This window comes from Anomaloglossus baeobatrachus, chromosome 10 (genome assembly GCF_048569485.1).
Source record: "Anomaloglossus baeobatrachus isolate aAnoBae1 chromosome 10, aAnoBae1.hap1, whole genome shotgun sequence".
Classification (NCBI taxonomy): domain Eukaryota; kingdom Metazoa; phylum Chordata; class Amphibia; order Anura; family Aromobatidae; genus Anomaloglossus; species Anomaloglossus baeobatrachus.
Window position 1 is genome coordinate 47,545,755 of NC_134362.1, and position 25,861 is coordinate 47,571,615.

General features: G+C 52.5%; 1 protein-coding gene across 1 annotated transcript in view; it reads left to right on the forward strand.

Annotated features, from left to right (window-relative positions):
• EEF1G (eukaryotic translation elongation factor 1 gamma) overlaps positions 1 to 25,693 on the forward strand; it is a 38,895-nt gene extending 13,202 nt beyond the window's left edge. The window contains exons 7-10 of the mRNA XM_075326559.1: positions 7,943 to 8,141; positions 9,022 to 9,194; positions 25,177 to 25,301; positions 25,401 to 25,693. Of these exons, the coding sequence (XP_075182674.1) occupies positions 7,943 to 8,141; positions 9,022 to 9,194; positions 25,177 to 25,301; positions 25,401 to 25,559 (656 nt within the window). The 3' untranslated portion in view covers positions 25,560 to 25,693. The remainder of the gene's footprint in view (positions 1 to 7,942; positions 8,142 to 9,021; positions 9,195 to 25,176; positions 25,302 to 25,400) is intronic.
• Positions 25,694 to 25,861: the final 168 nt, after the last annotated feature.

Sequence of the window (25,861 nt, forward strand, 5' to 3'; positions counted from 1 at the left end):
GCTTTGTGCGAAGGAGGTCAGACATCCACGCATAGCTCCACATCTTAGTCAGCAGCAGCTGCTGACTGTCGGATGGAAGAAAAGAGGGCCCATAACAGGGCCCCCAGCATGCTCCCTTCTCACCCCACTCTTTGTCGGCGGTGTTAAGGTTGAGGTACACATTGCGGGTACAGAGGCAGGAGCCACATGCTGTTTTCCTTCCCCATCCCTTAATGGGCTCTGGGTGAAGTGGGATCCTAATCGGTCTCCAGGCACATGAGACCGTGCTCCCTCCGCAGCCCCTGGGGAATCTGCTGACAGGAGCCGAGTATCGACAGGGACAAGGCCCTGCTACTGTGAGGTACTCTGTGTCCCCGTGGGGACCGCACATAGAGCGCTGATGCCACACACACTGCAGCACTGCTGTGTGTTAGTGCACCGGGGACTACCGCGCCGGCCGCGCTGTGAGGTACCCTGTGTCCCCGTGGGAACCGCGCATGGAGCGCTGGTGGCCGTATACACTTCAGCACTGCTGGGTGTGTTTGTGCGCCGGGGACTACCGCGCCGACCGCGCTTATATGACGGCCGCGCTTATTACTTTAGTCCCCGGCTTTTGCGGCCTAGTATCGCATATTCCCGCCCCCAGGCCTGCCAGTCAGGGGAAGGGCGGGACGCTGCACAGGACGTTAGTGCTGAGGGCTGGAGCATACTTTGTATCCTCCTCCCCCCTCATACAGCACACTGGGGCTCCAGATTCCCGCACTTTCTAGGGCACGCCCACGGCCCCCTCCTCTCCACAGAACGCCGGCAGCCATTCCTGTCAGCACTTCTAACGCTGGAGAGGAGAGACAACAGGCTCTGGGAGGCCCATGCAGGGATTCTGGTGATCACACAACCGCTTTGAGCGGTCGGTAAGCAGCACCTGAGGTGCTGGCCCCACTGAGTGCAGAAGTGTACATACATATATATATATATATGCTTATATGCTATACATTTACACTGTACTGTCGCACTGTTGATTTTTGGCTATATACCCTCCTGGATTGTACTCAGAGGAGACAACAGCATGTCGTCTGCAAATAGCAAGGGTGCCAAAGCACAGGCTTACTTTGCAACCTGTACCTCATGTGCGGCTATACTACCGGCAGGTTCCACGGACCCTCATTGTGTGCAATGCTCGGCCCCTGTGGCACTTACTCAGCCGGAGCCTCTGCCACTGGTGGCCCAGGTGAATCCACCTGCTACCACTGTCCAGGTGACAGGGACGGAGTTTGCAGTATTTGCTGACAAACTGTCTGAGAGTATGGATAAATGGTCTGCTAGGATACTAGAAGCCTTACAGTCCAGACCGGTGACTCAGGTCCCGGGCACTGTTCAATCATTGACCCCAGGCCTCCCTCAATTGGAGCTGCAAAGTGCTCCTGGGGTGACCCATGGGTCCCAGGGTGAGGTCTCTGACATGGACCGCAGTCCCAGGCCGCCTAAGCGGTCTCGCTGGGAAATTCCCTCGACTTCATCACACTGCTCAGGGTCTCAGCAGGAGGACTCTCCGGATGATGAAGCGGAGGTAGCAGATCAGGATTCTGATCCTGAGACCGCGCTCAACCTAGATACACCTGAAGGTGACGCCATAGTGAATGACCTTATAGCAACCATCAATCAGGTGTTGGATATTTCTCCACCAGCTCCTACAATTGAGGAGTCAGCTTCTCAGCAGGAGAAATTCCGTTTCAGGTCTCCCAAGCGTCCATGGAGTATGTTTCTGGATCACTCTGACTTCAGAGAGGCAGTCCAGAAACACCGAGCTTGTCCAGATAAGCGTTTTTCCAAGCGCCTTAAGGATACACGTTATCCCTTCCCCCCCTGACGTTGTCAAGGGCTGGGCTCAGTGTCCTAAGGTGGATCCTCCTGTCTCCAGACTGGCGGCTAGATCCATAGTTGCAGTGGAAGATGGGGCTTCACTCAAAGATGCCACTGACAGACAGATGGAGCTCTGGTTGAAATCCATCTATGAAGCTATCGGCGCGTCTTTTGCTCCAGCATTCGCAGCCGTATGGGCACTCCAAGCTATCTCAGCTTGTCATGCGCAGATTAATGCAGTCACACATTCATCTGCCCCGCAAGTGGTGTCCTTAACCTCTCAGGCGTCGGCGTTTGCGTCCTACGCCATTATCGCTGTCCTGGACTCTACGAGCCGTACGGCGGTAGCATCCGCCAATTCGGTGGCAGTCCGCAGGGCCATGTGGCTACGTGAATGGAAGGCAGACTCTGCTTCCAAAAAGTTCCTGACCGGGTTGCCATTTTCTGGCGACCGCCTGTTTGGTGAGAGATTGGATGAAATCATTAAACAATCCAAGGGAAAGGATTCATCCTTACCCCAGTCCAAACCAAACAGACCTCAACCACGGAAGGTACAATCCAGGTTTCGGTCCTTTCGGCCCGCGGGCAGGTCTCAGTTCGCCTCGTCCAAAAGGCCTCAAAAGGATCAGAGGAACTCCGATTCATGGCGGTCCAAGTCACGTCCTAAAAAGACCGCCGGAGGAACCGCTCCCAAGGCGGCTTCCTCATGACTTTCGGCCTCCTCACTCCGCATCCTCGGTCGGTGGCAGGCTTTCCCGCTTTTGCGACGCCTAGCTGCCAAAGGTAAAAGACCGATGGGTGAGAGACATTCTATCCCACGGTTACAGGATAGAGCTCAGCTCTCGTCCTCCGACTCGTTTTTTCAGAACATCTCCGCCCCCCGAGAGAGCCGATGCTCTTCTTCAGGCGGTGTGCACTCTGAAGGCGGAAGGGGTGGTGATCCCTGTGCCTCTTCAGCAACAGGGTCACGGTTTTTACTCCAACTTGTTTGTGGTACCGAAAAAGGACGGATCCTTCCGTCCTGTTCTGGACCTAAAACTGCTCAACAAACACGTAAAAACCAGGCGGTTCCGGATGGAATCGCTCCGCTCCGTCATCGCCTCAATGTCCCAAGGAGATTTCCTAGCATCAATCGACATCAAAGATGCTTATCTCCACGTACCAATTGCACCAGAGCATCAGCGCTTCCTGCGTTTCGCCATAGGAGACGAACACCTTCAGTTCGTGGCACTACCTTTCGGCCTGGCGACAGCCCCACGGGTCTTCACCAAGGTCATGGCAGCAGTGGTAGCAGTCCTACACTCTCAGGGACACTCGGTGATCCCTTACTTAGACGATCTGCTTGTCAAGGCACCCACTCAAGTGGCATGCCAACACAGCCTGAACATTGCTCTGGAGACTCTCCAGAGTTTCGGGTGGATCATCAATTTTCCAAAGTCAAATCTGACACCGGCCCAATCTCTGACATATCTTGGCATGGAGTTTCATACTCTTCCAGCGATAGTGAAGCTTCCGCTGGACAAACAGCGTTCACTACAGACAGGGGTGCGATCTCTCCTTCAAGGCCAGTCACATCCCCTGAGGCGCCTCATGCACTTCCTAGGGAAGATGGTAGCAGCAATGGAGGCAGTTCCTTTTGCGCAGTTTCATCTGCGTCCTCTTCAATGGGACATTCTCCGAAAATGGGACAGGAAGTCGACGTCCCTCGACAGGAACGTCTCCCTTTCACGGGCAGCCAAGGCTTCCCTTCAGTGGTGGCTTCTCCCCACTTCTCTGTCGGGGGGGAAATCCTTCCTTCCCCCATCATGGGCTGTGGTCACGACGGACGCGAGCCTGTCAGGGTGGGGAACAGTTTTTCTCCACCACAGGGCTCAGGGAACCTGGACTCCGACAGAGTCCTCCCTTCAGATCAATGTTCTGGAGATAAGGGCAGTGTATCTTGCCCTAAAGGCGTTCCAGCCGTGGCTGGAAGGCCAGCAGATCCGAATTCAGTCGGACAACTCCACAGCGGTGGCATACATCAACCACCAAGGGGGAACACGCAGTCGGCAAGCCTTCCAGGAAGTCCGGCGGATTCTTATGTGGGTGGAAGCCACGGCCTCCACCATATCCGCAGTTCACATCCCGGGCGTAGAAAACTGGGAAGCAGACTTTCTCAGTCGCCAGGGCATGGACGCAGGGGAATGGTCCCTTCACCCGGACGTGTTTCAGGAGATCTGTTGCCGCTGGGGGATGCCGGACGTCGACCTAATGGCGTCACGGCACAACAACAAGGTCCCAACATTCATGGCACGGTCTCAAGATCACAGAGCTCTGGCGGCAGACGCCTTAGTTCAGGATTGGTCGCAGTTTCAGCTCCCTTATGTGTTTCCTCCTCTGGCACTGTTGCCCAGAGTGTTACGCAAGATCAGGTCCGACTGTCGCCGCGCCATCCTCGTCGCTCCAGACTGGCCAAGGAGGTCGTGGTACCCAGATCTGTGGCATCTCACGGTGGGTCAACCGTGGCCACTACCAGACCGACCAGACTTGCTGTCTCAAGGGCCGTTTTTCCATCTGAATTCTGCGGCCCTCAACCTGACTGTGTGGCCATTGAGTCCTGGATCCTAGCGTCTTCAGGGTTACCTCAAGAGGTCATTGCCACTATGAGACAGGCTAGGAAACCAACGTCCGCCAAGATCTACCACAGGACGTGGAGGATATTTCTATCTTGGTGCTCTGATCAGGGTTTTTCTCCCTGGCCATTTGCCTTGCCCATTTTTCTTTTCTTCCTTCAATCAGGATTGGAAAAAGGGTTGTCGCTCGGCTCTCTTAAGGGACAAGTGTCAGCGCTCTCTGTGTTTTTTCAGAAGCGCCTGGCCAGACTTCCACAGGTACGCACGTTCCTGCAGGGGGTTTGTCACATAGTCCCTCCTTACAAGCGGCCGTTAGAACCCTGGGATCTGAACAGGGTACTGATGGCTCTTCAGAAACCACCTTTCGAGCCAATGAAGGATATTTCTCTTTCACGCCTTTCACAGAAAGTGGTTTTTCTAGTAGCAGTCACTTCACTTCGGAGAGTGTCTGAGCTAGCAGCGCTGTCATGCAAAGCTCCTTTCCTGGTGTTTCACCAGGACAAGGTGGTTCTGCGTCCGGTTCCGGAATTTCTACCTAAGGTGGTATCCCCCTTTCATCTCAATCAGGATATCTCCTTACCCTCTTTTTGTCCTCATCCAGTTCACCAGTGTGAAAAAGATCTGCACTTGTTAGATCTGGTGAGAGCACTCAGACTCTACATTTCTCGTACGGCGCCCCTGCGCCGTTCGGATGCACTCTTTGTCCTTGTCGCTGGCCAGCGTAAAGGGTCACAGGCTTCGAAATCAACCCTGGCTCGGTGGATCAAGAAACCAATTCTCGAAGCTTATCGATCTTCTGGGCTTCCGGTTCCCTCTGGGCTGAAAGCCCATTCTACCAGAGCCGTGGGTGCGTCCTGGGCTTTGCGGCACCAGGCTACGGCTCAGCAGGTGTGTCAGGCGGCTACCTGGTCGAGTCTGCACACTTTCACGAAACACTATCAGGTGCATACCTATGCTTCGGCGGATGCCAGCCTAGGTAGGCAAGTCCTTCAGGCGGCGGTTGCCCACCTGTAGGAAAGGGCCGTGGTACTATTACGAGGTATTATTTTACCCACCCAGGGACTGCTTTTGGACGTCCCAATTGTCTGGGTCTCCCAATGGAGCGAAAAAGAAGGGAATTTTGTTTACTTACCGTAAATTCCTTTTCTTCTAGCTCCAATTGGGAGACCCAGCACCCGCCCTGTTCCCTTCGGGCTGTTGTTTTTTGTGTACACATGTTGTTCATGTTGAATGGTTTCAGTTCTCCGAAATTCCTTCGGATTGAATTTACTTTAAACCAATTTATAACTTTTACTCCTTCTTGCTTTTGCACCAAAACTGAGGAGCCCGTGATGCACGGGGGGGTGTATAGGCAGAAGGGGAGGGGCTTTACACTTTTAAGTGTAATACTTTGTGTGGCCTCCGGAGGCAGAAGCTATACACCCCAATTGTCTGGGTCTCCCAATTGGAGCTAGAAGAAAAGGAATTTACGGTAAGTAAACAAAATTCCCTTCTTTTAATCCCTAAAGCCTGCTTTACACCTTACGATCCAGCATACGATTTCGTATGCGATTTGCAACGACCCCATCGTATGTGCGACATGATCAATTTGTTGAATGTGTCGCACAAACTAATAACCCCCCGTCACACGTACTTACCCGTCCATACGACCTCGATGTGGGCGGTGAACGTCCACTTCTTGCAGTGGGAGGGACGTTTGGCGTCACATCGACGTCACGCGGCAGCCGGCCAATAGAAGCGGAGGGGCGGAGCTGAGCGGGACGTAAACATCCCGCCCACCTCCTTCCGCATTGCTGGCGGGAGCCGCAGGACGCAGGTAAGATCTGTTCATCATTCCCGGGGTGTCACATACTGCGATGTGTGCTGCCTCGGGTACGATGAACAACCTGACGTACAATTTTTAGGAAATGAACGACGTGTATGCGATGAACGTTTTACCGTTCAATCGCACGTATCTGTCACACACTACGATGTACTTACAATGCCGGATGTGCGTCACTTACGACGTGACCCCGCCGACACATTGTAAGGTATATTGTAGCGTGTAAAGCGGGCTTAAGAGATAAAAATTGTACACATTTGGCATCTCTATAATTGTACTGATGTGGAGAAACTGAAAAAAACGATGGTGCATTTTTTTTCTTTTTCTCATTTTTCTGTACATTATACTTTTTAAATGTATGGTGTCATTTAAGACCTACAATTCATTCATCTAAAAATAAGCCTTGTTACGGCAACAGAAAAAGAAGGAAGAAGGGCAGGAGGAAAAAATGAAAACTGGCTGCAGCGGAAAGCGGGTGATTGGGTTATCGCGTTACTCACTACTGCCATCTGTCCTTGATATTTTGGCATTGCAGCTTGGATTGATTTCACTTGAATAATAATAATAAGCTGCAAACGGGCAGATGGCTGTCATAGATCAGGGACTGTGCACTGGGACAGACGCTTGATATGTGGCGTAGAACGTGTAGACAGGTTTTCTGGCATTTTTGCAATAATGTTTTATTCTGGATGCAGTGTATCATACAACTCCATGAAAAGTGTTAAGTATATGCATTAAAGGGCTAGTCCAGTCATATATTGATGACCAAACCCTTTAAAGGGAACCTGTCACCACTTTTTTGGCGTATAAGCTGCGGCCACAACCACCGGGCTCTTATATAGAGCATTCTAACATGCTGTATATGAGAGCCCAGGCCGCTGTGACTACATAAAACTTTATAATACTCACCTAACGGTTGCGCTGCAGTGGAATAGGGCCAGATGGGCGTCTCTATTGTCCGGTGCCAGCGCCTCCTCTTTCAGCCATCTTTGTCCTCTTTCTGAAGCCTGGGTGCATGACGTTGCTGCGTCATAGACACTCGCTAGTGTTGCGCAGGCGCACTACAATACTTTAATCTGCCCTGCTCGGGACCTGAATGCCGGCGAGTGTGGATGACGTTGGACGTGTCATGCACCGCTGCTAGAGAAGAACAAAGATGGCCAAAAGAGGCGGCACCGGACAACGGAGACGCCCATTAGGCCCTCATCCACTGCAGCGTGACCGTTAGGTAAGTATTATAAAGTATTTTTTATGTAGTCACAGCGGCCTGGGGTCTTATATACAGTATGTTAGAATACTGTATATAAGAGCCCGGTGGTGGTGACCGTAGCTTATAGGGCAAAAAACTGGTGACAGGTTCCCTTTTAAATATGCAAGAAGTAATGAGTATCTGGTGGATGTCAAAGACCCTGCACCCCACTATCCGCTTCATCTCTTGCGGCGGTTGAATGTAAAGCTACATTCATTGTGTGGCGACCTCTGCGGAGTTGTGCACATTCGCCCCTACTAAATATAATGGGAATGTTTAAGGCTTGACCCAAGTTATACCTTGGCTGCAATGCATCTGTCCGAGAGGTCACTACAGATACTTGTAGATCTCCGATCCTGTATGGGGGCACTCGGTCCCAGTAAACCTCTAATGCTCATATGTTGTCCTCTCTTTTACCAGCTAAGAAGTTTGCAGAACTGCAGCCCAAAAAAGAGACCCCCAAGAAAGAGAAACCTGCCAAGGAACCGAAAAAAGAAAAGGAGGAGAAGAAGCCTGCACCTCCCCCAACACCGGCCGCAGAGGAGGACCTGGACGAGTCCGAAAAGGCTCTGGCAGCGGAGCCCAAGTCAAAGGACCCCTACGCTCACCTCCCTAAGAGGTAAGGGGCTTTTAGGTACATCCCACCCTTTCTATCCTCCCTGTTATCCTATGGCTGATCTAGTATCAGAAATTTCTGCAGTTGTAAGTTGGTTTATACATGTAAATGTCTGGATTCTGCAGCAACTACATGGATCTGCCCATTTTTAGCACCTGATTAAATGTCTTGTCTTGAATGTGAGACAGTAAGGCTGTGCACACGCTGCATTTTTTTTGACGCTGCATTTTTGGCCGCTACAAACGCACCCGCAGCAAAAAAACGCATGCGTGGGCGGTTCTAATCAGTGATTCCTAGCTCTCTGCATGCACAATCTTGCAGGGAAGACTGTCAATCACTACAAGGGCCGCCCACTCCTATGGACTCGCATACAAACAGTAGATTTCAGTAAATAAAATACATTCTGCTGAAGCTTCTCTATTCTGTGCCGTCTATTGATCAGGCTACATGTACAATGGGACAAGTGCTCTATAAAAAAATCTATGTACTAGTAAACAATGATGCGTCCACCAGAGGGCGGCAACGCTCTGCTAATCACCGCTTCTCCATCTGTCTGTATTAGAATAATGGCCATTTATCTTCTGCACCTAGTAAGACGTGAAATGAAACACTAAGTGACACATTTGGGCATCCATAGAGGCTCATGGTACTTATAATCAAAGCATCCTTACAAGCAATAAAGGGGCTCCTGGCAGTGAGGCCGCCGCAGTAGTAGGGGCTGCCGGGGGGACTGCAATGTCTGATGTAGCATTTGCTGTCATAATCGTGATGTATTATATGAGGGGATGGCGCGGTGTGCACAGAGTAGAGGGTATATCTTCTCACCAGCATAACCTCCCTGTCTGTACATTGCTGACTTTCCCTTCTTGTCTTTATATTCCAGTTCCTTCATTATGGATGAATTTAAAAGAAAATATTCCAATGAAGACACGCTATCGGTGGCCCTGCCTTACTTCTGGGAGCATTTTGACAAAGAGGGCTGGTCCATCTGGTACTCGGAGTACAGTTTTCCCGGCGAACTCACCCAGAGCTTCATGAGCTGCAACCTCATTACTGGTACGTGACCGCCGCCTGCTGTGGATATAAGGGGCGGTTTGCATTTTAATGGTACGTGCCCTCGATCAGTGTTTGTATCTTTTGGATGCAATGTGTTTTTCTTTGTCGCTCCATTGGGAGACCCAGACAATTGGGTGTATAGCTTCTGCCTCCGGAGGCCACACAAAGTATTACACTTTAAAAAGTGTAACCCCTCCCCTCTGCCTATACACCCTCCCGTGCATCACGGGCTCATCAGTTTTTATGCTTTGTGTTGAAGGAGGCACACATGCACACAATGCTCCACATTTTAGTCAGCAGCAGCTGCTGATTATATCGGATGGAAGAAAAGAGGGCCCCTAACAGGGCCCCCGGCATGCTCCCTTCTCACCCCACTCAGGTCGGCGGTGTTGTTAAGGTTGAGGTACCCATTGCGGGTACACAGGCAGGAGCCACATGTCGTTTTCCTTCCCCATCCCTTAGGGGCTCTGGGGAAGTGGGATCCTAACCGGTCATCCAGCCACTGGGACCGGGCTCCCTCCGCAGCCCCTGGGGGAATCTGCTGGACAGGAGACGGAGTATCGTCAGGGACATGGCCCTGCATCTACAGGTACTGTGTCCCCGTTGGGACGGCGCATGAAGCACCTTGGCCTCAGACGCAGCTGCGACTGCGGTGTGGATTTTTTTGTCTGGGACTACCGCGCCGACCGTGCCTGTTTGTCGGCCGCGGTTTATACTTTAGTCCCCGGCTTTTGCGGCCTAGTGTGCTAAACTCCCGCCCCTGAGCCTGCCAGTCAGGGAGAAAGGCGGGACGGTCGGTATGATGCCGACAGTGAGGGCTGGAGCACACTTCGCTGTCCTCCGCCCCCCTCACTGATCTCTATGGGCCACCAGGTTCCCGCACTTTTGCGGTTCCGCCCACGGCTCTCTCCTCCCCTCAGAACGCCGGCAGCCATTGTTATAATTCTGCCGATGGAGGATCTCAGAATCTGCTCCACTGCCCAGGGAGAGGGGGATCCTAACCGGTCGCCATGCACTGGGACCGGGCTCCATCCGCAGCCCCTGGGGGATTCTGACGGACAGGAGACTGGACATCATCAGGGACAGAGCCCTGCATCATAAGGTACTCTCTGTCCCCTGAGGGACGGTGCATGCAGCATCTGTGTTACAAATGCCGCAGCGGTTGCTGAGTGGTTTGTGAGACTGGGACTACCGCGCCGACCGCGCCATGTTTGCCGGCCGCGTTTTTAAATTTAGTCCCCGGCTCTTGCGGCCTAGTACCATATACTCCCGTTCTCAGGCCTGCCAGTCAGGGGTAATGACGGGACGGCCGACTGGACGTCGGCAGGGAGGGCTGGAGCATACATTGGTATCCTCCTTCCCCCTCACTGAGCACTGGGGGGCACCAGTTTTTAGGTGCTGACCCCCCTTGGTGCCGCAGTGTATATATATATGTTTATTTATATGGTATATGATCTCACTGTTCGGCAGCATTATTTGTTTTTGGCTGTATACCCTCACTGAATACTCTGCGGACGACATGCTGTTGTCTGCTCTTAAAGAGTAAGGGTGCCAAGGCACTGGCTTATTTTACAACCTGTACCTCTTGTGCGGCTATATTACAGGCAGGTTCCACATACCCTCATTGTGTACAATGCTTGGCCCCGAGGGCACTCACTCAGCCGGAGCCTCCGGCACTGGGGGGACACTCGGCCAGGTGGTACCGCCGGTTTCCACTGCACAGATGACAGGGACAGAGTTTGCATGTTGGAATCAGCAAATCTCTGAGTCGCTTTCACATTCCAGGACTCAGTCTATGGACAGAGGGTCTGCTAAGATACTGGAAGCCTTGCAGTCCAGACCGATAACACAGGGCCAGGGAGCTGTGAGTTCATCGCTCCCGGGCCCCTCTGGGTCGGTACAACAAGGGGCTCCTGGGGTAACACCCAGATCCCACGGTGAGAACTCCGTCACGGACCGCGGCCTCTGATAGGCTAAGCGGGCCCGCTGGGAACCTTCCCCGACTTCATCAGGAGTGCGTGTTTCGATCACTCTAACTCCACAGGGGCCGTCCAGAAGCACAGAACTTTATGGACAAGCGCTTACTAAGCGCCTTATTGACACGCGTTACTCCCTGACGTTGTTAAGGGTTGGGCTCAGTGTCACAGGGTGGATTCTCCAGTCTCTAAGCTGGCGGCTAGATCCGTAGTATTAGTGGCAGATGCCATCTCTCACGAATGCCACTGACAGGCAAATAAAGCTTATGATGAAATCCATCTATGAAGCCATAGTCGCATCTTTTGCTCCAGCCTTCGCAGCCGTGAGGGCACTCCAAGCTATCTCAACTTCTCTGGCTGAGATTATTGCGGTTGCACATACCTCTGCCCCGCAGGTTGTGTCCTTCACTTCTCAGGCGTAGGTTTTTTCGTTCTACGCCATGAACGCCGTTCCTGGACTCTGCGAGCCGTACAGCGGTAGCATCCACCAATTCGGTGGCAGTCTGCAGGGCCATGTGGCTACGTGAATGGAAGGCAGGCTCTGCTTCCAAGAAGTTCTTAACCGGTTTGCCATTTTCTGGCGACCGTTTGTTTGGCGAGCAATTGGATGAAGTTACTAGACAGCCCAAGGGAAAGGTATCGTCCTTGCCCCAGTCCAAGGGTTTCGGTCATTTCGGTCCTCAGCAAAGTTCCGTTCGGCCACGTCCAACAGGTCAGAGGAGGTCTAGAGGAACTCCTCTGCATGGCGGTCTAAGTCACAAGGCGGCTTCCTCATGGCTTCGGCCTCACCAAGACCGCGTCCTCGGTCGGTGGCAGGCTCTCCCGCTTTTGCGACGCCTGGTGGCCACATGTCCAAGACCGATGGGTGAGAGACATTCTGTCTCAAGGTTACAGGATAGAGCTCTGCTCTCGTCCTCCGACTAGTTTCTTCAAAACATCTCCGCCCCCCGAGCGAGCAGATGCACTTTTTCAGGCGGTGAACACTCTGAAGCCTCGATGTCACAAGGAGACTTCCTAGCATCCAAGGATGCTTATCTCCATGTGCCGATCGCACCCGAGCTTCAACGCTTTCTGCGTTTCGCCATCAGGGACGAACACCTTCAGTTCGTGGCACTGCCATTCGGCCTGGCGACAGTCCCACGGATCTTCACCAAGGTCATGGCAGCAGTGGTGGCGGTCCTACAGGGCCACTCGGTGATCACTTACCTAGATGATTTTCTAGTCCAGACACCCTCCTGGGTGGCATGTCAACTCAACCTGACCATTGCTCTGGAGACCCTCCAGGGGTTCGGGTGGATCAACAAATTTCCAAGGTCAAAACTGACACCGACCCAATCACTGACTTGCCTCGGGATGGAGTTTCATACTCTCTCAGCGATAGTGAAGCTTCCGCTGCATAGTCAGCGTTCACTACAGACAGGGGTGCAATCTCTCCTTCGGGCCCAGTCACCCCTTGAGGCGCCTCATGCAATTTCTAAGGAAGATGGTGGCAGCAAGGGAGGCAGTTCCCTTGCGCAGTTTCGTCTGCGTCCGATTCTATCGGACACCGCAAATGGGACAGGAGGTCGACGTCCCTAGACAAGAACGTCTCTCTTTCCTTGCAGCAAAACCTCTCTTCAGTGGTGTCTTATTTCCACTTCCTGGGCGGAGGGAAAATCCTTCCGGCCCCCAGCTGAGGCTGTGGTCACGACGGACGCGAGTCTGTCAGGGTGGGGAGCGGTCTTCCTCCACCACTCGGCTCAGGGAACCTGGACTCCGACAGAGTCCTCCCTTCAGATCAATGTTCTGGAGATAAGGGCAGTGGATCTAGCCCTAAGGCTATGTGCCCACGCTGCGGATTTTGCGCGGATTTTACCGCGGATTTGCCGCGGATTTCCCGAAAATCTGCAGCAGCAGCACTTCCAAGCCATTTCAATGGCATTTTTGAAATGCTGTGTCCATGCTGCGGATTTTTCCGCTGCGGATTTGCCGCGGATTTTGATCCGGAAAAATCTGCAGCATGTCAATTGTTTGGTGCGGATTTTTCGTTTTGAATGGGGAAAAAAAAAAAAAAATCCGCGGGTGCGGATTTGCCGCGAAAGTCGCGGATTTTCAGGCAAAAAAATCCGCAGGTACCTTCTACCGTGGACACATAGCCTAAAGGTGTTCCAGCGGTGGCTGGAGGGCAGGCAGATCCGAATTCAGTCGGACAACGCCACGACGGTTGCGTACATCAACCACCAGGGCGGCACACGCGCAGTCGTCAAGCCTTCCGAGCAGTTCGGCGGATTCGGCTGTGGGCGGAAGCCACAGCCTCCACCATCTCCGCAGTTCACATCCCGGGCGTAGAAAACTGGGAAGCAGATTTTCTCAGTCGCCAGGGCATGGACGCAGGGGAATGGTCTCTTCACCCGGACGTGTTTCTAGAGATCTGTTGCCGCCGGGGAACGCCGGACGTCGATCTAATGGCGTCTCGGCACAACAACAAAGTCCCGGCATTCATGGCGTGGTCCAAGGATCAGAGCTCTGGCGGCAGACGCGCTAGTTCACGACTGGTCGCAGTTTCGACTGCCTTATGTTTTTCCTCCTCTGGCACTACTGCCCAGAGTGTTACGCAAGATCAGGTCAGACTGTCGCCGCGCCATCCTCGTCGCTCCAGACTGGCCGAGGTGATCGTGGTACCCGGATCTGTGGCACCTCACGGTGGGTCAACCGTGGACTCTCCCAGACCGACCAGACTTGCTGCCTCAAGGGCCAGATTTCCTTCGGAATTCTGCGGCTCTAAACCTGACTGGGTGGCCATTGAGTCCGGGCTCCTAGCGTCATCAGGGATATCTCCAGATGTCATTGCCACCATGAGACAGGCCAGGAAACCAACGTCCGCCAAGATCTATCACAGGACTTGGAGGATCTTCTTATCCTGGTGCTCTGATCAGGGTTTTACTCCCTGGCCGTTAGCCTTGCCCACTTTTTTTTTCTTTCCTTCAATCCGGAATGGACAAGGGCTTGTCTCTCAGCTCTCTCAGGGGACAAGTATCGGCGCTTTCCGGTCCCACCTTACAAGCGTCCGTTAACACCCTCGGATCTTAACAGGGTGCTGACGACTCTTCAGAAGCCACTTTCGAGCCGATGAGGGATCTCTCTATCTCGCCTTTCGCAAAGGGTGGCCTTCCTAGTGGCAGTCACATCACTCAGAAGAGTGTCTCAGCTAGCAGCGCTGTCATGCAAAGCCCCCTTCCTGGTGTTTCACCAGGATAGGGTGGTTCTACGTCCGGTCCGGACTTTCTCCCTAAGGTATCCCCGTTTCATCTCAATCAGGATATCGTCTCCCCCTCTTTGGGTCCGCATCCAGTTCACCAATGTGAAAAGGATTTGCATTTACTAGATCTGGTTAGAGCACTCCGGCTCTACATTTCTCGCACGGCGCCCCTGCGCCGGTCTGATGCGCTCTTGTCCTTATCGCGGGCCAGAGTAAGGGATTTCAGGTTTTCAAATCAACCTTGGCTCGGTGGATCAAGGAACCGATTCTTGAAGCTTACCGTTCTTTTAGGCTTCCGATTCCTGCAGGGCTGAAGGCCCATTCTACCAGAGCCGTCGGTGTCCTGGGCATTGCGACACCAGGCTACGGCTCGGCAGGTGTGTCAGGCGGCTACCTGGTCGAGTCTGCACACTTTCACGAAACACTATCAGGTGCATGCCGATGATTCGGCAGATGCCAGCCTAGGTAGGCGACTCCTTCAGGCGGCAGTGGCCCACCTGTAAGAGGGGGCCGTTTTTCGGCTCTTTTTTATCGAGGTATTCTTTTACCCACCCAGGGATTGCTTTTGGACATCCCAATTGTCTGGGTCTCCCAATGGAGCGACAAAGAAGAAGGGAATTTTGTTTACTTACCGTAAATTCCTTTTCTTCTAGCTCCTATTGGGAGACCCAGCACCCGCCCTGTTCCCTTCGGGCTGTTGTTCTTTTGTGTACACATGTTGTTCATGTTGAATTGTTCTTTTGGTTCATGGTTTCAGTTCTCCGAATATCCTTCGGATTGAATTTACCTTAGACCAATTTATAAGTTTCCTCCTTCCTGCTTTGGCACCAAAACTGATGGGCCCGTGATGCACGGGAGGGTGTATAGCAGAGGGGAGGGGTTACACTTTTTAAAGTGTAATACTTTGTGTGGCCTCCGGAGGCAGAAGCTATACACCCAATTGTCTGGGTCTCCCAATAGGAGCTAGAAGAAAAGGAATTTACGGTAAGTAAACAAAATTCCCTTCTTTGCTGCGTCCAAAATGCTGCAGTGTGCAGTACAAGCACAGTGGATGGGATTTATAGAAATCTCCTGCGCACTGTGCGTGTATGGCCTGCAGCGAAAACTGACCTGCGGTACGGTTATCCTGAGCTGCAGCATATCAATTGTTTGCTGCGGAGCTGCAAGCTTTCTCCATAGGGAGAACACAAGCGAGAGACCGCAGTGCCCCAAACCCTTATCGTGGGCACGGGCCGCTGCGGTCTCCTGCGGAGGACTCTTCAGGTTCTGTTAGGACGCTTCAGGTCCTGTTTGCGGGCACATACCCTTAGTCTTATTAAGCGCACACCTATCAGATTTTGTCCTTCTTGTGTTTGTGATGGTCTCTCTTTATCGGGACACATTATGGAGCTCATTTAGGGATGTTGCACTGTCCTGGGGCTGATAACTGCAGTGTTTTAGTGCTTTTAAAGGGAACCTGTCAGCTCAGATAACGTTATTTACATGCAGTTATAGGGTTAATAATGTGAAGATGCCTGACCACTGTACTGAAAGTGCAATGCCCTGGAGAAAATTAACTTTGTCCTGGGTCTGCCAGCTTTTTGGCAAGTGGGCACCACTACCGTCTTGGTACATAGCACCAAGAGCGGTGGCTGTAAACGCACACCTCCTCCTCTCCCCCCCCCCCCCCCCTTCCCCAACCGACTGAGAGCGGCAGCTGTAAGCACGCCCCATCATTTTTTACCCCACCCCACTCGAGCGGTTCAGTACGTGCACCCCCATCCCGAGAGTGGCAGCTGTGAGCATACCATAGAGCAGCAGCTGTCCGCACTTGCAGTCCCGTGTTCTGTCTTGCTGACACGCTAGGTCTTGTAGTCTTGCAAAATTGAGGCGGTTCGTTTTGCCTATCCAGGGCTAATTCCTGTAGTTCTTCCTGTCCCTCTCGGATGTGCTGGTAGCAGTAGCTTGAATTTGTAGTTCTACATGTTGGTGCCTAATCCATTTATCCACTTTGGAGCAGGAGACGGCGGCCACTGACTACATGGCCTGTTGGATATGACTAGGTTTGCACAAGATGGCGCTTGCACGAGAGGTGCAGAGTTTAGATTCACGCCGGCCTCTATTTGGACTCTTCCCAACATGGGAGATCAGTCAAGGTTGACTGAAGGGACGAGCTGCTGGGTTTCTTAAGGGGAGTGTTGAAAAACATAAGGATATCTCTGCTGGTGCCCTGCGCTGCATTCCTAGGACAGGGCGCAGCTCGGGAAACCAGTTCTGTATCTGTGTGGGAGGAGGTTATTGCACGGACCATGCCTGCGCTCTGCTACATAGAGGTGTTGTGTTTGGCGGCCATACTACCACGATAATTGTCAAGTTCTAACATGGTCATTAATCCTGGCAAGACTAAGCCCGCTAAAAAATGAGCGACTGACCTGCACTCCTGAGTGCAGAGCCGGGCGACCATGCATGTTCCTTCCATAGCCTAAACCAGCTGAGAAACAATGCACACTTCCTCCATAGCCTGTAGAGCGGAGCCGGGTGACCCTGCGCGCTTCCTCCATAGCCTGCAGAGTGGAGCCGGGTGACCCTGCGCGCTCCCTCTATAGCCTGCAGAGTGGAGCCGGGTGACCCTGCGCGCTCCCTCTATAGCCTGCAGAGTGGAGCCGGGCGACCCTGCGCGCTCCCTCTATAGCCTGCAGAGTGGAGCCGGGCGACCCTGCGCGCTCCCTCTATAGCCGAATACAGTGCGAGTTGTGTTGTAGAGGTCTATTATGCAGATTACACTGGTGCCACTACTGGTTTAGATCTGGCGCAGATTGCAATAATTTTCTCTTCCTGGGGGTGTAGAGCTAGAGCCAATTTGTTTATTATTGGCTTATTATTGTCTCTAGTTGGCCAAAGACATAAAAGCTTGAATCCTAATTTGTGGCCTATCTATTTAGTTTTTTAATTTTGACTTTCACTGATTTTGATGAATTTTGCACAGAAAACATGGTGCATGCGATTCATGAAATTTTGTGCAATGCCCAAAAATTCTAAGGCTATGTGCCCACGCTACAGGATTTATCGCGGATATACCGCGGATTTCTTTTTCGCTCCTAATTGGGAGACCCAGACAGTGGGTGTATAGCTACTGCCTCTGGAGGCCGCACAAAGAACTACACTTAAAAGTGTAAGGCCCCTCCCCTTCTGGCTATACACCCTCCCGTAGGAGTACGGATTCCTCAGTTTTAGCTTTGTGCGCAGGAGGTCAGACACGCACGCATAGCTCCATTGTTTTTAGTCAGCAGCAGCTGCTGACTATGTCGGATGGAAGAAAAGAGGGCCCATACAGGGCTCCCAGCATGCTCCCTTCTCACCCCACTGTATGTCGGAGGTGTTTGTAAGGTTGAGGTACCCATTGCGGGTACGGCGGCAGGAGCCCACATGCTGATTCCTTCCCCATCCCTTTTTACAGGGCTCTGGGTGAAGTGGGATTTACTGGTCTCCAGGCACTGAGACCGTGCTCCATCTACAGCCCCTGGAGAAGATGCTGGATGGAGCGGAGTACATCAGGGACATGGCCCTGCTTCCTCAAGGTACTCTGTGTCCCCGTGCATTTGGCGCTCACACCGCAGCATGCTGGGTGTTGTAGTGCGCCGGGGGACATCAGCGCTACGGCGCTTGTGCCATGGCCTCATTCAGCTTCGCTGAAGCAGGCACACTTCTGGGAATCGGTCGCGCCGGCCGCTGGGACTGCGGCGCGGCTGGCACTTGTGGTGCGCCGGGGACTTCAGCGCGGCCCGCGCTTTTACGGCGGCCGCGCTGATAACTCGAGTCCCCGGCTTTTGCGGCCTGCTTCCGTTCGTTCCCGCCCCCAGACCTGCTAGTCAGGAGAGGGGCGGGACGCTGGCCACTTCTGGAAGCCGGCCGCTGGGACTGCGGCGCGGCTGGCACTTGTGGTGCGCCGGGGACTTCAGCGCGGCCCGCGCTTTTACGGCGGCCGCGCCGATAACTCGAGTCCCCGGCTTTTGCGGCCTGCTTCCGTTCGTTCCCGCCCCCAGACCTGCCAGTCAGGAGAGGGGCGGGACGCTGGCCAGTGCATCAGCGCCGAGGGCTGGAGTCGTTTTTACATACTCCAGCCCTCACAATCGGCACAGAGGGGACACTGTTTCCCGCACTTTTGTTTGGGAACTCCCACGGACCGCCCCTCTCCACAGACGCCGGCAGCCATTCCTGCTGACACGCTGAGCTGCAGAGGGGAGCCGGGGAGACCCAGACAAGGAATTCTGCATCTTACCCGCTATTCAGCGGGCGGTAAGCAGCCCTCAGGGCTCACCCCCTCTTGTGCCAGTAGTATTCTTAGTATTTTGTTTCTACAAATACTTGGTATTACATAGCGCTGGTCGCCCTTTAGCTATAGACTCTCTCACATTGCAGAGAGCCAGCAGCATGTCGTCCGTAAAACGCAAGGGTGCCAAGGCACAGACATTATATGCTTCCTGCACCGCATGTGGGACTTTTCTACCGGCAGGCTCCACGGACCCCCATTGTGTGCAGTGCTCGGCCCCTGCGGCGCTTGCACAGTCGGGACCTCTGCTGGACGTGACCCAGGGTGTACCACCTGTGAATGCTGTCCAGGTGACAGGAACTGAGTTTGCAGCTTTTGCTGACAGAATGTCTCTCACTATGTCACAAATTCTTGACACATTGCGAGCTAGGCCTGTACTTCAGGCCACGGACACTGTGCAATCATTGCCCCCTGGTCCCCCTCAGCTCCAAGCTCCGGGACGGGCATATACACCTCAGGGTGAAGACTCTGACTCGGACGATGGCCCCGGGCAGCCTAAGCGGGCTCGCTATGACGGGCCTTCACATTCATCTCAATGGTCAGGATCCCAGCGAGATGAATCTATGGGTGATGAGGCGGACGTAACTGATCAGGATTCTGATCCTGGGACCGCTCTCAATCTAGATACACCAGATGGTGACGCCATAGTTAATGATCTTATATTTAACATCAATAAGATGTTAAATATTTCCCCACCAGCTCCTCTTGTAGAGGAGTCAGCTTCGCAGCACGAGAGAATCCATTTCAGATACCCTAAGCGTACATTAAGCACTTTTCTGGACCACGCTGACTTTAGAGACGCAATCCAGAAACCCCACGCTTATCCTGAAAGGCGTTTTCCTAAACGGCTTAAAGATACACGCTACCCTTTTCCCCCTGAGGTGGTCAAGGGTTGGACCCAGTGTCCAAAAGTGGATCCTCCAATTTCCAGGCTTGCAGCTAGATCCTTGGTTGCAGTTGAAGATGGAGCGGCACTTAAAGATGCCACTGACAGGCAGATGGAGCTCTGGCTGAAATCCATCTATGAAGCGATTGGAGCGTCATTAGCGCCTTCTTTTGCGGCCGTATGGGCACTCCAAGCTATCTCAGCCGGGCTTGCGCGAGTCGACTCAGTCACACGTGCATTTGCCCCGCAGGTAGCACCATTGACCTCGCAAATGGCGGCATTCGCGTCGTACGCGATTAATGCTGTTCTTGACGCTACAAGCCGCACGGCAGTGGCGTCAGCCAACTCTGTTGTTTTGCGTAGGGCCCTGTGGTTGAGACATTGGAAAGCAGATTCTCATTCCAAGAAGTGCTTAACCAATTTGCCTTTTTCTCGTGACCGATTGTTTGGAGAGCGTTTGGATGAAATCATCAAACACTCCAAGGGTAAGGACTCATCCTTACCGCAACACAGACAAAACAAACCCCAACAGAGGAAGGGTCAGTCTGGTTATCGGTCCTTTCGAGGACCGGGCAGGTCCCAATTCGCCTCGTCAAAAAAGACTCAAAAAGACCAGAGACGCTCAGATTCTTGGAGGTCTCAGTCACGCCCAAAAAGGACAGCCGGAGGAACCGTTGCCAAGACGGCGTCCTCCTGACTTGCGGTCTCCGATTCCCACACCCGCGGTCGGTGGGAGGCTTTCCCACTTTGGCGACATTTGGCTGTCACGCGTCAAAGACCGTTGGGTGAGGGATATTCTGTCTCACGGGTACAGGATAGAGTTCAGTTCTCGTCCGCCAACTCGTTTCTTCAGAACTTCTCCACCACCAGACCGAGCCGATGCTCTGTTGCAGGCGGTGGCCGCTCTAAAGGCGGAAGGAGTGGTGACCTCCGTCCCTCTTCAGGAACAAGGTCACGGTTTTTACTCCAATCTGTTTGTGGTCCCAAAAAAGGACGGATCGTATCGACCCGTCCTGGATCTAAAGTTGCTCAACAGACACGTAAAAGTCAGGAGGTTCCGGATGGAATCCCTACGCTCCGTCATAGCCTCAATGTCTCAAGGAGATTTTCTAGCATCAATAGATATCAAAGATGCGTATCTCCACGTGCCGATTGCACCAGAGCATCAGCGTTTCCTACGCTTCGTCATACACGACGAACACCTACAGTTCGTAGCGTTACCTTTCGGTCTGGCAACAGCCCCCCGGGTCTTCACCAAAGTCATGGCAGCAGTAGTAGCTGTTCTGCACTCGCAGGGTCACTCGGTCATCCCGTATCTAGACGACCTGCTTATAAAGGCACCCTCTCAAGAGGCATGCCAACACAGTCTGAAGGTGGCACTAGACACTCTCCAGAGTTTCGGGTGGATTATCAACTTTCCAAAGTCTCATCTAACCCCGACCCAATCTCTGACTTATCTTGGCATGGAGTTTCATACTCTCTCAGCGATAGTGAGGCTTCCACTGGACAAGCAGTGCTCGCTACGGACTGGAGTGCAATCTCTCCTTCAGAGCCAGTCGCACTCACTGAGGCGCCTCATGCATTTCCTAGGAAAGATGGTAGCAGCAATGGAGGCAGTCCCGTTCGCGCAGTTTCATCTGCGCCCTCTACAATGGGACATTCTACGCCAATGGGATGGGAAATCGACGTCCCTCGACAGGACTGTCTCCCTCTCTCAGACGGCCAAGGACTCTCTGCGTTGGTGGCTTCTCCCCACCTCATTGTCACAGGGAAAGTCGTTCCTTCCCCCGTCCTGGGCAGTGGTCACGACGGATGCGAGCCTATCAGGGTGGGGAGCGGTGTTTCTCCACCACAGGGCTCAGGGGACGTGGACTCAGGAAGAGTCCACCCTGCAGATCAATGTTCTGGAAATCAGAGCAATCTATCTTGCCCTACGAGCCTTCCAACAATGGCTGGAAGGCAAGCAGATTCGGATTCAGTCGGACAATTCCACGGCGGTGGCGTACATCAACCACCAAGGGGGAACACGCAGTCGCCAAGCTTTTCAAGAAGTCCAGCGGATTTTGACGTGGGTGGAAAGCAGAGCGTCCACCATATCCGCAGTTCACATCCCAGGCGTGGAAAACTGGGAAGCAGACTTTCTCAGTCGCCAGGGCATGGACGCAGGAGAATGGTCCCTTCACCCGGACGTGTTTCAACAGATCTGTTGCCGCTGGGGGACGCCGGACGTCGATCTGATGGCGTCACGGCACAACAACAAGGTCCCAGTTTTCATGGCACGGTCTCACGATCACCGAGCGCTGGCGGCAGACGCCTTGGTTCAGGATTGGTCGCAATTCCGACTCCCCTATGTGTTCCCACCTCTAGCATTGTTACCCAGAGTTCTCCGGAAAATCAAGTCCGACTGCCATCGAGCCATACTCGTCGCTCCAGATTGGCCAAGAAGGTCGTGGTACCCGGATCTGTGGCATCTCACGGTAGGCCAACCGTGGACACTACCAAACCGTCCAGATTTGCTGTCTCAAGGGCCGTTTTTCCATCTGAATTCTGCGGCCCTGAACCTGACTGTGTGGCCATTGAGTCCTGGATCCTAGCGGCCTCAGGTTTATCTCATGAAGTTGTTGCCTCAATGAGACAGGCTAGAAAACCATCCTCAGCTAAGATCTATCACAGGACGTGGAAGATATTCTTAGCGTGGTGCTTGGCTCAAGGGTTTTCTCCCTGGCCATTTGCATTGCCAATTTTTCTTTCCTTCCTGCAGTCTGGGTTGGAAAAAGGTTTGTCGCTTAGCTCGCTTAAGGGTCAAGTCTCCGCGCTATCCGTATTCTTTCAGAAGCGCTTGGCACGGCTTTCTAAAGTACGCACGTTTCTCCAAGGAGTTTGTCATATCATTCCTCCTTACAGACGGCCATTGGAACCCTGGGATCTGAACAAGGTTCTCATTGCTCTCCAGAAGCCGCCTTTCGAGCCTTTGAAAGAGGTTCCCCTTTCTCGGCTTTCACAAAAGGTAGTTTTTCTTGTGGCGGTCACGTCTCTTCGAAGAGTGTCCGAGCTAGCGGCGTTATCTTGCAAATCTCCCTTCCTGGTGTTTCACCAAGACAAGGTAGTACTGCGTCCAATTCCAGAGTTTTCTCCCAAGGTGGTTTCTTCCTTTCATCTCAATCAGGATATCACTTTGCCATCTTTGTGTCCGCATCCAGTTCACCAATTTGAAAAGGGTTTACATCTGTTGGACCTGGTGAGAGCACTCAGGATTTACATTTCTCGCACGGCGTCTCTACGCCGTTCTGATGCGCTCTTTGTCCTAGTCGCTGGTCAGCATAAGGGATCGCAAGCTTCCAAATCCACCCTGGCGCGGTGGATCAAGGAACCAATTCTTCACACATACCGTTCTGCTGGGCTTCCGATTCCATCTGGACTGAAGGCCCATTCTACCAGAGCCGTGGGTGCGTCCTGGGCATTGCGGCATCAGGCTACGGCTCAGCAAGTGTGCCAGGCGGCTACCTGGTCGAGTCTGCACACGTTTACCAAACACTATCAAGTGCATACCTACGCTTCGGCAGATGCCAGCCTAGGTAGACAGGTCCTTCAGGCGGCGGTGGCCCACCTGTAGGAAGAGGCTGTCTGACAGCCCGTTCATGTGGTATCTTTTTACCCACCCAGGGACTGCTTTTGGACGTCCCACTGTCTGGGTCTCCCAATTAGGAGCGAAAAAGAAGAAGGGAATTTTGTTTACTTACCGTAAATTCCTTTTCTTCTAGCTCCAATTGGGAGACCCAGCACCCGCCCTATTTGTTCTTAGGGTTTCGTTTTTCGGGTGCACATGTTGTTCATGTTGTTTCTTAAGTTCTCCGATCTTGTTATCGGATTGAATTTGTTTTTGAAACTGTTATTGGCTTTCCTCCTTCTTGCTTTGGTACTAAAACTGAGGAATCCGTACTCCTACGGGAGGGTGTATAGCCAGAAGGGGAGGGGCCTTACACTTTTAAGTGTAGTTCTTTGTGCGGCCTCCAGAGGCAGTAGCTATACACCCACTGTCTGGGTCTCCCAATTGGAGCTAGAAGAAAAGGAATTTACGGTAAGTAAACAAAATTCCCTTCTTTGCCACGGATTTACCGCGGATTTGCCGAAAATCTGCAGCAGCAGCACTTCCAAGCCATTTCAATGGCATTTTGGAAATGCTGTGCCCATGCTGCGGAAAAATCTGCAGCATGTCAATTGTTTGGTGCAGATTTGGTGCGGATTTTTGGCTTTGAATGGGAAAAAAAAAAAAAAATCCGCATCAAAATCCGCGGCAAATCCGCGGGTGCGGATTTGCCGCGAAAGTCGCGGAATTTCAGGCAAAAAAATCCGCAGGGACATTCTAGCGTGGGCATATAGCCTTACTCATTTTGCAACCTTGACGTCATTGCCCACTCCCATCGGCGGCCTCATGACGTGGCGCCGATGGGTTGTCATGATAGCTGGCGGGTCAGTCACCGCCTTTCTCCTGTGATCAGCAATATTCGTAGGAGATGATGATTTTTTCTGTACAGAGCGGGGATGATGCTGATGCTCTGTACAGCGAGCTCAGCTTCAGGTCCCCTAAGTAAAAAAAAATCGCTGGGTGATGAAGGGGTCATAGAGGGTTTTCCAGTCTCATCACATTGACTATTTATCTTTAGGATATGGGATCAGTGGGGTCTGACATCCCCATAAATCGGTTTTCAGGCAGTCGGATGTAAACTGTCCAGAGAGGGGACAGCACTATGTAGTGGACGTTCTAGGGTACTGCAGCTCCTATTGAGTAAGAGCGTTAATAATCTTTTATTTTTACATAGCACCAACATATTCCATAGCGCTTTGCATACATCAGCAACACTGTCCCCATTGGGGCTCACAATCTAAGGTCTTTATTAGTCTTTTGGAGTGTGGGAGGAAACCAGAGAATTTGGAGGAAACCCAAACACAGGGGGAACATACAAACTCCTTCCAGATGTTGTCCTTGGTGAGATTTGAACCCAGGACCGCAGCGCTAGAAGACTGCAGTGCTAACCACTGAGCCACCATGCAGTGCTAACCACTGAGCCACCATTTCGTTTTGCGCAGGCGTGAGATTATGGGCGGCGCTGTGCATGACCTCACCTGAGTCATCCTCGTACCTGACCATAATCTCACGCCTGCGCAAATATCTTACCGGCGCGTGCAAGGGCAACTATGTTTTCAGCTCCGCCAGCGACGGGGCAGAGAGAACTGCGCCTGCGTGAGCCAGTAATGACTCCACACAGGCGTGAGATTGATGATGGAGGCGTCATCCACCTCAATCCTGAAAGGAGTACGGCGAACAGCGGCAGGAGGGGGGACAGGAGCCGAAAATTATCACGCCCATCTGACTAGATCAGGTCATTAGCATACGAAACGGTCAGATTTTATAAAATCTATTTCAGGGGTTTACAATTTTAGTCAGGGCACAAGGTGCACCTTCATAGAATGCAGCCCGGGAGCCGCAGAAGGGGAGACTTTTAGCTTAATAGTGAAAAAACTGGTGAAAGGCTCCCTTTTTAATGCTGAGGGTTTCCTCCTTTCTTTGGCAGGTATGTTCCAGCGTCTGGACAAGCTCCGTAAAACCGGTTTCGCCAGCGTTATCCTGTTTGGAACCAACAACGACAGCTCCATCTCCGGCGTGTGGGTCTTCAGAGGCCAGGACCTAGCATTCACAGTAAGTGTGCAAGAAAGTGGTATATACCAGTGCTAATCCAACAAGTGTACCCTATAATTTTTGCATTATTTTAACGTCTCGCCCTTTATTCTTTTACAGCTGTCTGAGGATTGGCAAATAGACTATGAATCTTACAATTGGAGGAAGCTGGACCCGGACAGTGAGGAGTGCAAAACCCTCGTGAAGGAGTATTTCTGCTGGGAAGGAGAATTCAAGCATGTGGGCAAAGCCTTCAACCAGGGCAAAATTTTCAAGTGAGGACCCTGGGGAGGGAGCGAGGAGCTGTCTGTCCACTGAAGAGCTGGGGTCCGTCCACTGCCCTCTTCGAATGAAACTATCAAGCGTTTTAACTTTAGACGGCAAACCCCAAAAAAATAAAAAGTCAAACATCAGCGGCAATGTGTGGTGTGACTTCTCTCTCTGATTTCTCCTCCCTAAGGTGTAGCTTTAATTTACCCAAATAGGCGTTTTATGGCTTTAAGGGAACCTGTCACCAGTTTTTTTGCTCTATAAGCTGCGGCCACCACCACTGGACACTTATATACGGTATTTTAGAATGC